The sequence below is a fragment of the Argentina silus genome (genome assembly GCF_951799395.1).
Source record: "Argentina silus genome assembly, chromosome: 8".
NCBI classification, from domain to species: domain Eukaryota; kingdom Metazoa; phylum Chordata; class Actinopteri; order Argentiniformes; family Argentinidae; genus Argentina; species Argentina silus.
In genome coordinates this window covers 12,712,625-12,724,963 of record NC_139662.1, presented here as the reverse complement: position 1 = coordinate 12,724,963, position 12,339 = coordinate 12,712,625, and the positions used below count along the sequence as shown (strand labels likewise).

The window sequence follows — 12,339 nt, the reverse complement described above, 5'->3', positions numbered from 1 at the left end:
TTGGTAAAGTCGTAAATACAACATGAGCGCGAAATACATCTGATGTCGGAATAACTCTTCAAATCCACTTTGTGCTCCGATTTGGAGGCTCGTTCAAGTGCCAAGTGGGAACTCGTATTTACAACATTCGACATGACTGGAACGCACCATAAGATGTAAATAGAGAGGGGCATCCCTTTATAAGTGTGCAGCAAAATCCTCCAGAAATTAACTGAGCCTAATAATACAGTTTACAGCATCATGAAAATATTTCATTAAGTACACTACACAATCTAACTAAAAACGTGAAAATACACAACATTTCACATTGGACAAGAACACATGGCAACGTAGAGTAAAGCAAAAAGGTATTTTTGACGAGGTATTTTTGACCAGATAATAGGTATTTTTGACCGGTATAATTGACCAGATATTGACCACATGATGACACGTCAAATACGAGGTCCCGAAATGCACGTGCCAAAACGTTGTGCCCAATCATGCGACTGCAACAGTGGGAGCATGACGGGTATTAGTGTTTCCCTTGCGCACCCTCTCCTGCTCCTTCTAACACTGTTGTACAATATTAAAACTCCAAATCCCAGAAAACACCACAATGAACTACTCCTCCCATATGACTTCCTGCCTTATTCACAGATACGGAATTTCTGTTTTTACGAATGTGAATTTCTGCTATTACGTTTTTGGCAATAACCACATCGTCTCCTAGGATGGAAGGCTGTTTGCGGGACATTTAGATAAACACGAGAAAGTATTCCTGAAATAGCCAGTGCCTTTTTAGTTCATGCGCTGAGGAGAGACTGTCATCCAAAGCTTTGACAGCTAACAACAAGCTAGCTAGCTAGCGTTCACCCAAAGCCAATGGACAAGCCTGAGAATTGGCTAGCTAGCTAGCAAGTCAGCAATAGAAGCGGATTGAATCGTTTTGATTTGTAGCGGAGGCTACCCTTTGTAAAGAAAGTTGCCAGATCGGTATCGCAAGGAACTGCAAGACACCTCTTACAGTGATGGAGGAAGTTGATAGGATTTTAATTCACTCGCTTAGACAGACCGGCACGTAAGTATCAATTAGTTATTGAATAGCCAGGGGGTGTAGGGTATGGGATTGGTGACTAATTTAACATTTTATGCGTCCTACTTTGGTAGTGGATGTTTGGTTATTTATTTATTTTTCGGGGGGGGGGGGGGGGGGGGCATCAGATAGTGACATTGCACCATGACAGAACAAGCCATCATGACCATGTCTAATCGTCAATCATCAGTGCCAATTGACAGCTACAGCAGATTGTTCCTCGTAGTCCGACTGAGACGGAGAGAAACATATATTTAATGACAACTGCTGAATGCCTAAATTGCCATAGATGAAAATATGCGAGAACTACACAACAGCTCTAATTGTGATTTGGAAATGAGTGTACCGATCATATGGTGTGTGTGAGTGAGTGAGAGAGACAGACAGACAGACAGACAGACAGACAGACAGAGTCAGTCAGTCAGTCAAGTGGGAAGTGATCCTGTGTGCTTCCACCTCATGTTCTCTCTGTTTGCACAGGGACGTGGGTGAGGATGTTCAGAGCGTGAAGCAGTTCACCAGTGAGCTGATTGTGGAAGCGGTGGTGAGATGCCTGCGAGTGATCGACCCCGCCCTGGGCAGCGGGCTGGCCCCCTCACTACCCCCTGGCATGTCTGCCCGCTTCAGAGTGGGCATGAGCTTGGCCCAGTCCTGCCAGGTGAGGGATGCTAAAGGAGAGGGATAATGTTGTCATGGTTTTCCTTTCTCAAGATGCTGATCATTCTGTTGCCCATCCACACACACCCCACTCCCTCCACTTTGAAAATTACGTTGAAAATACGTTACGTATTTTGGTGTGCACTGTTGTCAGTACTCAACTTCATCACGTCATAATTACAGTAACACCATTAGTGGTGACATAGGGTATTGTCTGGCGATACTGCCACATTTTTATGTTGCTTATGGGGCTGTTATATCCAAAGAACATTTTGAGCTTAACTCAGATGGGTTGCTTGATTTGTTTTGTAAATATACTCATACTTCCCAAGTTTCACTTTTCTTTCTTTACATCATTGGATACTATGGCTTTTAAGATGTTGGAAAAGAGGTGTGACAGGCTAAATGGCTTAGCTGGCCTACATGCTCTCACTCTCGTATGTTGGTCACATGAAGAAGATTAAGATATTGTTGAATGTTCAGTTGTAATAATCTACCATGAGTTCTCTTTGACACACCCATATGACCAGTGTGCCCCTGGGGCAGGGTTGAAACGCTAATTGGTGGTAGCAATGTTTACACAGTATCTGTGATGCCACCCGCACACAAAGCTCTCCATGACGGGGAGCATCCATCTGTGAAGGAGAGTCGATTTCACATTAGCAGGACGTTGTCATGGATAGACCACAGTGTGGGTCTATCTGTGATTGTTGGAATGCATACCCTAGTCTAAAATCAATTTACTATCGTCAGATCAAATTCGGTTATTCATTGGCCATAGAACATGAATTTAACTCTATTTTAAGGCTATTGATGTCTGAATAGAAGCAGTTCAGTGCTTAATTTGACCTCCTGATATAATGTGAAGTAATGCCATTCTTGTTGTTAAGTAATAGACCAGTTCCTTGCATGAGTTTACCAAAGTCATCTTCTGAGATAAGTAGAATTGTAGGCTAATAGAGGATTAAATACGTAACATCGCCGCTTTGTGGTTAAAATGAATGATACAATTCCTGCTGCCATATTGTATAGTGGCAAAATACATTGTGAACACTGTCTTTTTCATAACCTGTTTGTGTGAATTCTGTTAAGAATTAATTAAGAAGATATTGACGCTAAACTTATGGCTTATGAAACCTGAATGGATTGTTTACATGACAAGCTAAATGACCGGTATTTGCATGACACGTCAATTATGAATCTATATATTATTTCTCTCTTGAGGGAGAAATTGATCACATCTACACAATTGCTGATGTTTGTCCTTGGTTTAGAGCAGGCTAGGGGACAGTTGAATTTCAGTTTGTTCAGTTGAAATGTCAGTTCACTAGTTTTCCACAGTTGGACGTATGCCGTGCGTGCCAGTGTGTGCCAAGGCCAATTGCTTTTCCACAGTCACTCCCGGACTTGAAACTCTGGCTTTTAGCCTCCTACCCGCTGGTCCTTATGAGGCCAAACGGGGCTAGGGGTGCTGTTTAGAGCGAGGGCAGGATATTCTCATCATCCAAGCTCTTTAGTTGGAAATTCAAACAGGCTTGTTCACTAGGCTCGAAGCACCGGGCTTTGAGCACTCGCTGGTCGCTAGTAAGCTTTGGCCACACACTGGCACCACTGTAAAAAAGGAATTAAAAAAAAAAAAAGAAGCTAATGATTGCAAAAAGGGCATGGGTTTTCATTATTTCTCTCTACATTAAAAAAAAAAAATAGATGCTTTGTACATCCAAGGTTTTTCCAAGTTCCATTGACATTGAATTGACCCCAACCCTGGTATTTAGCCATGAGTATGATCAGACTCTGTATCGGGGCTGACATTGATAAACACCTATTTGTTTGCAGGACCTTGGCTACAAGGGAGAGATTGGCTACCAGACCTTTCTGTACAGTAATGAACCAGAGATCCGCTCCCTGCTCATGTTCCTGGTGGAGAAGCTGCCCAGGGAAAGTGCAGAAGCTTCAGACCAGCCAGCAGGTACACATCTAGACACTGTCAGGCCCAGATTTAGCATGACCGTAGAAATGACCCGTGGATTTATGCAGGGAAATGGATGTCATTTCACATTCGAAAACATTGAATGCCCAAACGTCACCACACCTGAATTATTTTTTGCTGGAGTGTAAGCCAATCTAAAGTTCAAAGCATTCAAGCAGCACAGCATTGGAATGCAGGGACATAATAGCTTACGCTGTAATAATGTCTTGCTCAATCAGTGCTTTTTTGCTTATCGGTGCTGCATCACAGAATGCAGACGTCTTCATCACTCACCGAGGTCAAACTGAGTGTATTCTCAGTTCAGAGTTGATGTGATATTTGATTGCACCGTCTGATCATGTTCAAATGGATAAATGACTACAGTCAGTTCCTGATCAGATCAGTGGTCCTCTGTGGCTCAGTTGGTAGAGCATGGCGCTAACAACGCTTTGGTTGTGGGTTTGATTCCTGCTGGAACCATTCCTGCTGGAACCACCACCCTAACCCTAACCATATATACTGAAATGTATGCACTCACTGCAATGTAAGTTGCTTTGGATAAAAGCGTCAGCTAAATGGCATATATTATATTATTATTATTGTTATTATTATTAGATTAGAGCGTATATGCATTTGATAACGAGGGCCTTTATCATTTAATTTGACCAGTTCTCCTTTCTTCATTATTATTATTTTTTTACCTTTGTTCTGCTCTCACTTTACATAGTCCAAGATAGTTTTATATTAGAGACTTCAGAATGTCATGAGCAGTAATGTTGTGGTTGCCAACGACAAGCCCTTAATTAGCGAAGTAATGACTTGAATTAGCACTTTATTCATGCTGGGCTCAAACCCAAACGTGCAGTCACTGTAGTGGTGGAGAGACGGGCATTCTAATGAGAAGTTTGAATGTTTTTGTACTGCTCATTTGGTCTCTCAATGAAATATCTTTTTCTCACCGATGCATTGTACCCTTTAACAGGCAAGTCAGCCCTCCTCCAAAAGTCCATCGCTGCCCAGATCAAAGCTCAGATGGCCTTGCCCTGGCTTGCTCCATCCTGCAGACTGCCCCTCCTCTGCAAAACACAGGTACTGTACACACTCTGAAGGTCAGGGTGGCAAGTCGCAAAGCACTCAGTGATTTTCAAATCAGTGATTTTGCCAGCTTAACTTTGATTTGAGTTTTGGGGTTATCCAGCTACCGTTAAAATAATTATTGATATCCTAGATCGCTTTGAAGTTACCGTTCAGGGCTGGTTAGTGAGAATGAGACATTAATGCCTTTTTCGTTACCTGTAAAAATGAGCTGTGTGAAATATCCCAGAAGCACAGTCTGTTTTTACACGCCTATTGGAATCCCACTTTGTGTGGACAGCATTCCCACTTTGTGCCTGTGTTCCATTTTAGAACCCAGGACCGTCCCACAGCTTCCACTCTCAGCCTCTTAGTTTACCGCACTGCGTCAAAGTCCTGGGGGGAAAACTATCCAAAGGTAAACCCTTACATAATTCTTTATACTGTGTTTAGGAACATAAGTTGTTTTTCTGACCATGTGACCTGAACAGGAAAACTCCAGGCCCTAGTTTGTGGATATGTGAATGGGCGCAGAGCTTTTCCTGGTCAGGTCGCTTAGTTCCAAGAGTTTGTCCTGACCACATTGGGTATCATTCTGTCATCCAATCCTCTTAAATTCTGTAAGGTTTCAAATGACTTACACATGTACACAGGTGCTGCACTGACATTACAAGTTCTACTTTGCCACTGAAATATGGGGCTGGTTTCCCGGACCATGATTAAGATAAATCCCCATTGAAAGGGTGATTTAGTCAGGTTTAATCTCTGTCTGGAAAACCACCCTTTGGTGTTTAATCTTGGTATTCCACATCAATGGGCTTTTGCGTTGTTTCTATGACAGAGGTGAAGGACTACCACACAGACTTCCTTCCCCCTGTGACCGCCCAGCCTTCCCAGCATGCCTCTGTGCCTGCCTCCCTGCTTGAGCAGCATGCATCGGAGCTCAGCGCTGCCCAGGAGTGGGAGAACGAGTGGAACAGCCAGGGCCTCCTCTCCCGCCTCACCCCAGAGGTGCACTTTCAATAGGATAGTTTACGTAATGGGCTCACCAATAGACCAAACATAAATTGAGACCTAGTGTCAGTATGTGAAGTATTTGTATTTAGTGTACATAGGATTTATGTATTCATTAATTAATTCATGTATGGTTGTCAAATGGTATGTATGGTTGTGGGTTCATGTATGGTTGTGGAGCTAAGGCAGTAGCAGTAGTTGTGATGCACTTCTGTGTCCAGGTCTTTGTACAGTCTGTGGACAGTATTAATTCCCTTGCCTAGAAGCCTCAGTGTTAAATTCATTACCCTGGTCTGTTGATCTTTCTCATTACCCTGGTCTGTTCTCTCTTTCACTGCTAAAAGTTTTTTTTTCGGTAAACTAGACACCTAGATATTTTACTGTCTCTATTTGTGCACCAAGTAGACACGATATGACAATAGAAACTGATTCAGTGAAAAGTCGGATGTCTCTTTCTTCGGAACCCCAGTCACCTTTGACCCTTCTGGCCTCTTCACAGGAGTATCGCTCCAGGAAGCGCGCCCGTCTGCAGAAGCGGATCGAGGAGCAGCTCCGCACGGCCGCCCAGCCTCGCCCCGACACCGCCGGTGGCGCCCACCGGTCCGGCTCTGACCTCACAGAGCTGCTGCAGTCCTTCGGCAGCTCTGCTCCCGGCGGCCATGTCCTGGCCAAAGGCACACGCTTCACCCACACTGAGAAGTTCACCTTCACCCAGGTGAATAGTCCATCTCTGCCATCCTAACTCCTCACAGCAATCACAGGAATTGGGGCTGGGGGCATGGGGGCATGGGGGCATGGGGGCATGGGGGCATGGGGGCATGGGGGCATGGGTATTGCAATACTATTTGTGGCCCTAAATTCATTTTGACAATTTTGGTCCTGGGCTGCACATTTCTGCTCTTGCGCAGTAGTTCTTGCACACCGATTTAAATCACACCTAATTAAACAAATGAACTGATCATTAAGCCTTGGTTTGTTGAATCGAGTGTGTTGGTTCTAGGCTGGAAAATGAACGTCCACATCCTCGAGTCCTCAGGACCAGGATTCTTTTTCTACATTGTGCTGAAGCGACGCAATATTGTAGTATTTCTCCCAATGCACATTGTCGTGATGTGATGTCATGCTGTGTATCATGTAGGCTATTTTATTATGTCACGTCATTGAATGTAATTTGTGAATATCGTTATCACGTCGTCTTAAACTCTTATGTGTTCCAGGAGCCTGAGAAGGCGGCCCAGCAGATGGCGGCAGCAGCCAGCTCCCTCCCCAGCTCCCGGCAGTCGGAGGAGGACGTGGCGGCCTGCCAGCAGGAGGAGCTGGGCGCCCTGCAGCAGCAGCTCCAGCAGGTCTCCCTCCACCTGGAAGAGCAGGGAGGAGACATGCGGCAGCTCACCGTCTCCATTCAGCAGGTGACTGGACTTCATGCTACATGTTAAAGGCACAATCTGTGGATTTGTTCTGCTGTTTCAATGGTCATCAAAATTCCTGATATACCCGTTCAAAAACATCCAGAGCTCTGTTTATGAATTTGAGGGGTCACTTTTCCCCATCTCAACTCAATACCAAAACAAGTGGCGGGGCACAAACTAATGTAGGATTGCATCTTTAAATGTTCCGTTACATAGGCCGTATACCAGAACAAATACAGTGGTATTACCTGTATGAACATTTCACTGCAATAACTTGGTAAACACATGCAGTTCTATAATAGCCACTTTTGTGCTCATGTCCCTCTACTTCTTGGAAAATAGTCATGTGAGTTGCGGTGGAGGCAGAAATCTGAGGACGGACTCATTGAGCCTGTCCTCCGATTTCTACCTCCACCAGCCTCCCCTGGTGAGTTGATTTAGTCTCATGGGGTTGTGGCTCACTGTTCCTCTCTGTATGTAGGTGTCAGATGTGCTAAAACAGAGAGAGCTGAGCAATGCAGAGAAGGAGGACTCTGTGCGGGTGAAGAAGCAGACCATTGACCTCTTACCAGATGCTGAGAACAACCTGACAAAGCTGCAGGTGAGAGAGATGGTCCCCCCCCCCCCCCCCCATCATCATCATCATCTATCATTTCTGCTAATAAATGTTGTATCTATTGTAGTTTTCCAATCTTGTTGTCTATTAATACATTCTGGGATGACACCTGCTTTCTGTCATGCGATGGTTCCACACATGTTAAAGCATCAGAGAGTGACTCCATTGAACACTTCTCTCTCTGTGTGTGTGTGTGTGTGTGTGTGTGTGTGTGTGTGTGTGTGTGTGTGTGTGTGTGTGTGTGTGTGTGTGTGTGTGTGTGTGTGTGTGAACAGGCTCTGGTAGAGGGAAGCGCCAAGCGAGTGGTCAGCCTGGCCGCCCAGTGGGAGAAACACAGAGCGCCGCTCATTGACGAGCACCGCAGACTCAAGGAGCTCTGCAGCAACCGAGAGGTAACAGCCATCCCACCAAATGACTAGATTGGTTACGTTGAAAGAGAGACTTTGTGTTGGCGAGGGCCATATTTAAACTCCCATCCTCTTCTGTAGGAGGAGTCATCCAGGAAACTGTCTGAAATCAAAGACCTTCATGACAAGATCCGGCAGTCCGCGGAGGAGGCGAAGAAGAAGGAGGGATTGTATAAACAACTGGTACTGGAGTCAATCAAAGTGTTTAGGTGGTAGATTTCCACATTGTGTTCTGTTGGCAGTCCCAACATGGTTGAAACTCTTCTGTGGGAATGTGACTTACCCTTCAGATAACCGAGTTCGAGAACCTCCCCAAAGACGTCTCCCGCTCAGCCTACACTCTGAGGATTTTAGAGATTGTCGGCAACATAAGGAAACAGAAGGAGGAAATTACAAAGGTACATTAAGACGCCTTGTGTTTATATAGTCCTGTGTAATTCTTCAAAACAAGGGAATAGAAATGTGTTAATTAGTTTTGACTGACTGGATAGAAATATGTTATTGATGAGTGTCTACCTCCCCTTGTCTCTGCAGATTTTGTCTGACACTAAGGAGCTGCAGAAAGAGATTAACAGCTTGACTGGAAAACTAGACCGAACATTTGCTGTGACTGATGAATTGGTCTTTAAGGTTGGTCTTGAATTAATTAATTAATTAATTAATTAATGATGAACAACTCATAGCTCCACTATTTTAAGATGAGAGATTTTTTATATTGATCTGCATTTTTTTGGCTAAAAGATTTTAGTAATATTAATAATCTGACTCCATTTAATTTAATTCACACAAATAATTGTTGAGTTTGTGTTGTGAGGCTTTGATAACACTGTAGACGAATACACCTATTACAAGGCAAATACATCATAAAGAAATGTTACATTCTACCCTCATGGTGAGCAAGAGGAAGAGCAGAGAGAGATGGAGAAAACAGACCACATGGTATACTCACAGACAAAGAAGACGAAGATGACAAAGAGAATGATATGTTCCTCAACCTTCTGTTTTATATGTATACCCGTCTTTCATCCCTGAAGAGTTGGACTGGATGGAAGAATGGACCAATCAGACTTATCAGTTACAGTCAAATGAAACTTAGTATGCAAACATACTCAACATCAAGAGTCACTCAGTCAAAGTGAGACAATTCCTTTGTCTCAATGAGTTTTACTATGGCCATTTGGCCCATCTAGGAAAGGGTCGCAAGAAGGGGGTCAGATTTGGGTTTTCCCCCTTCAGATTCAGGGATGAACAGTAACCATGTATCTTCTTAATTATCTATGTCTTATTTCATACTTTGCAGGATGCCAAGAAAGACGAATCTGTCCGTAAATCCTACAAGTACTTGGCAGCCTTACATGAGGTAAGAGCTTGTTTGCATATCATAAGCTGCTTTTATAAACCGAAGACTGATGCATAAATATATCCTTAGGTATGTATGTCTGTTAAATCCTGGGCCTCTATTATCTCTATATGGGTAAATGGGATGAACAGTTGTGGAACTTGATCCACTTTGCCGTCTTCTCTGTTTTAGAACTGTACTCAGTTGATCCAAACTATCGAGGACACGGGCACAATCATGAGGGAGATTAGAGATCTGGAGGAACAGGTATGTCTGGCGTTCTCATTATTTACAAACTACTGTTTATTCACACACTATTACTTTGCTAATCCAGACAAACTTTGTCTGGTAAAATGATAATGGCTGGTAGAGTTTGCATATATTTTACACTGACCGCCAAAGTTGCCCTCTGTCCTCAGATTGAAACCGAGAACGGTAAAAAGACTGTGAGCAACCTGGAGAAGATCCTGGAGGACTACAAGGCCATTCGACAGGAGAACTCTGCCCTCGCTGTCAAAATCAGGGAGGGCTGACATGGGCCTGGCACCCTCCACAGTGCCCGTCTGGTGTTTCTGCTGGGCAAACTGACCTATTGCGTTCTCTTAAGACTGCCTGGCGCCTGTGGGGAACCAAGAAAGCACACTCCATCTGCAGAGTTTCAAATGCTGTCAGCTGTCCGTCGTCACCTTGTTGCTTGAGAAACCTACAGCATAGGGGGAGACCGATTTTTTTGTACCGAAATGACATTTTTTATGCACAAACAATAATGATGGATGTAGAAATGAGATTCTCTCGCCCATTACAAAGTGATGACTTATGCTGTACATCCTTGTATATCTGGTGTCCATACACTGGTTTTGTATGGATTCCATCCAAACATAAAGAAGAAAGGAGGATTAATGAAGCTATGACTTTTTCTATTTGAAATTTGTAGTAGTTCTTATCTTGATTGTAATAATTCCTCCATCCGCAAAGATCAAATGTCTTGATGATCAAGTTACAATAACACGAACACTGATTTGCACCTCTCTGAACTTGAATCAATCATTCCCTATATTCTTACTAGAATTTCAACTGGAAATGTACACCTGATGGGCTAGTTAAGTTTCCCGAGCCTTATCCTAGGTTGAACAGCATCTTCTATGGAGTATCCATTGAAAGTGCGATCCACGTTTTACTAGCAGTCCTTGTTGCTGTAAGAATCCTCCCCAGAAACAGTTGCCGTAGCAGTCTGAATGACCAGCTCCATGCATTGATGGGCAATACTTCAAGTTATCTTGAGATACTTCAAGTTATCTCGGATGCACCTGAGTTAATGCTGTCCAATGAAATTGTTAGTGTGGAGGGACCTCCGTTCCCCCAGGTGAATGCAATAGCTAGGTACGGCCTGAGATTCCATTGACTTGTGCATAAGAGTTCCATGCCACATGTTGTCTTGTAATCTGATCAATATGGAGATTGCAAAGTGTGTCTTTTGTAGCTCATTCTCATGCCTTGAAATCAAATGCTGCTTTTGTCTGTGTCTTTTTCTCAGTGTTATTTTGCTTAGGGAGACTTGATGCAAAGTAATTTGCCTCATCATTTGGGCACTGATCTCCTAAATGGTCAAATGTGGTCTAGGTTAGTAAAACTACAATTATTGATCATATTGAATATGTGGATTAATCTGCTCATCGGTCAATGGACCTGTGTAAAATATATTGGTTAAATACCTAATTGTTGTCATAGCAGACAATTAACATAATAATGAAGACTCTGCTGTGTTGTGTTTTCTTTCTAACACACTTTTGTGGTTTATTTCATGTTGAAATGCTACAAATCACATGTTTCCTTGTACACTGTGTTTATGTCCTGAACCGGTACGGTCTCTCTTTCTGAAGCAGAGCGGTTACTCAACTGTGGTTCTCTTGAAGACCTTTAATTCCAGTTTAACAGAAGAACACATTTCCATTACACAGTAGTAGCAATCAATGTCATCATTCATAATTTCCCCACATAGCCAGTGTATTTTTTACATTTATCAGACGCCTTTATCCAAAGTGACTTACAACAATACATTTGTTTAAGTAAGTGAATTATCTATCCAACAGTCATCATAAGACAAAGTAATCAATGCTCACACCAGGGGCCATAGGCAGTCGTAATGCCAGTAGGCTTTTTAAAAAAAAAAAAAAAAAAAAAGGATTTATTTTATTAGCAGGAGAGAACTTGTACAGGGGGGGTAGCGGGGATGAAGAGGTCTCTAGGGTAGTGTGAGTGGTGTGTCCTCCTCAGGGAAGAAGCTGAGAAGGACATCCATCTCATCTAAGAAGTGGCCAAGCTGACCTGGAGGACAATAGATAACAATGTGAAGTTTGACAGGGGAGGTGATAGAAACAGCATGGAATTCAAAGGAGGATATGGACAGGTGTGACAGGGGAAGGACATTATGTGACCACTTAGGCGAGATGAGGAGTCCTGTTCCTCCTCCTCGACCAGAGAGTCTAGGGCATAGGTGTCAAACTCATTCCATGGAGGGCCGAGTGTCTACAGGTTTTTGGTTTTTCCTTTCAATTTAGACCTCGTCAACCAGGTGAGGGGAGTTCCATACTAATTAGTGACCTTAATTCATCAATCAAGTAGATGGGAGGAGCAAAAACCTGTAGACACTCGGCCCTCCATGGAATGAGTTTGACACCTATGGTCTAGGGGAATGAGAAAAGGAGTAGGCATTAGAGAGGGCTGCCGGAGTAGCTGTGTTATCCGGTGTAATCCATGTCTCTGTGAGAGCAAGGAAGTGGAG

At 43.5% G+C, this 12,339-nt stretch overlaps 1 protein-coding gene across 1 annotated transcript; it reads left to right on the top strand.

Moving 5' to 3' along the window:
* The first annotated feature begins 637 nt into the window (after positions 1 to 637).
* On the top strand, positions 638 to 11,343 carry ccdc22 (CCC complex scaffolding subunit CCDC22). Its single transcript, XM_083674336.1, has 16 exons — positions 638 to 1,057; positions 1,553 to 1,730; positions 3,566 to 3,698; positions 4,681 to 4,787; positions 5,106 to 5,190; positions 5,614 to 5,783; positions 6,286 to 6,501; positions 7,004 to 7,195; positions 7,677 to 7,796; positions 8,087 to 8,203; positions 8,300 to 8,401; positions 8,509 to 8,616; positions 8,753 to 8,848; positions 9,519 to 9,578; positions 9,750 to 9,824; positions 9,977 to 11,343. Exons 1-16 carry the CDS (start codon positions 1,008 to 1,010, stop codon positions 10,088 to 10,090), a joined length of 1,923 nt encoding a protein of 640 aa, XP_083530462.1. The 5' UTR covers positions 638 to 1,007; the 3' UTR covers positions 10,091 to 11,343.
* The last annotated feature ends 996 nt before the right edge of the window (positions 11,344 to 12,339 follow it).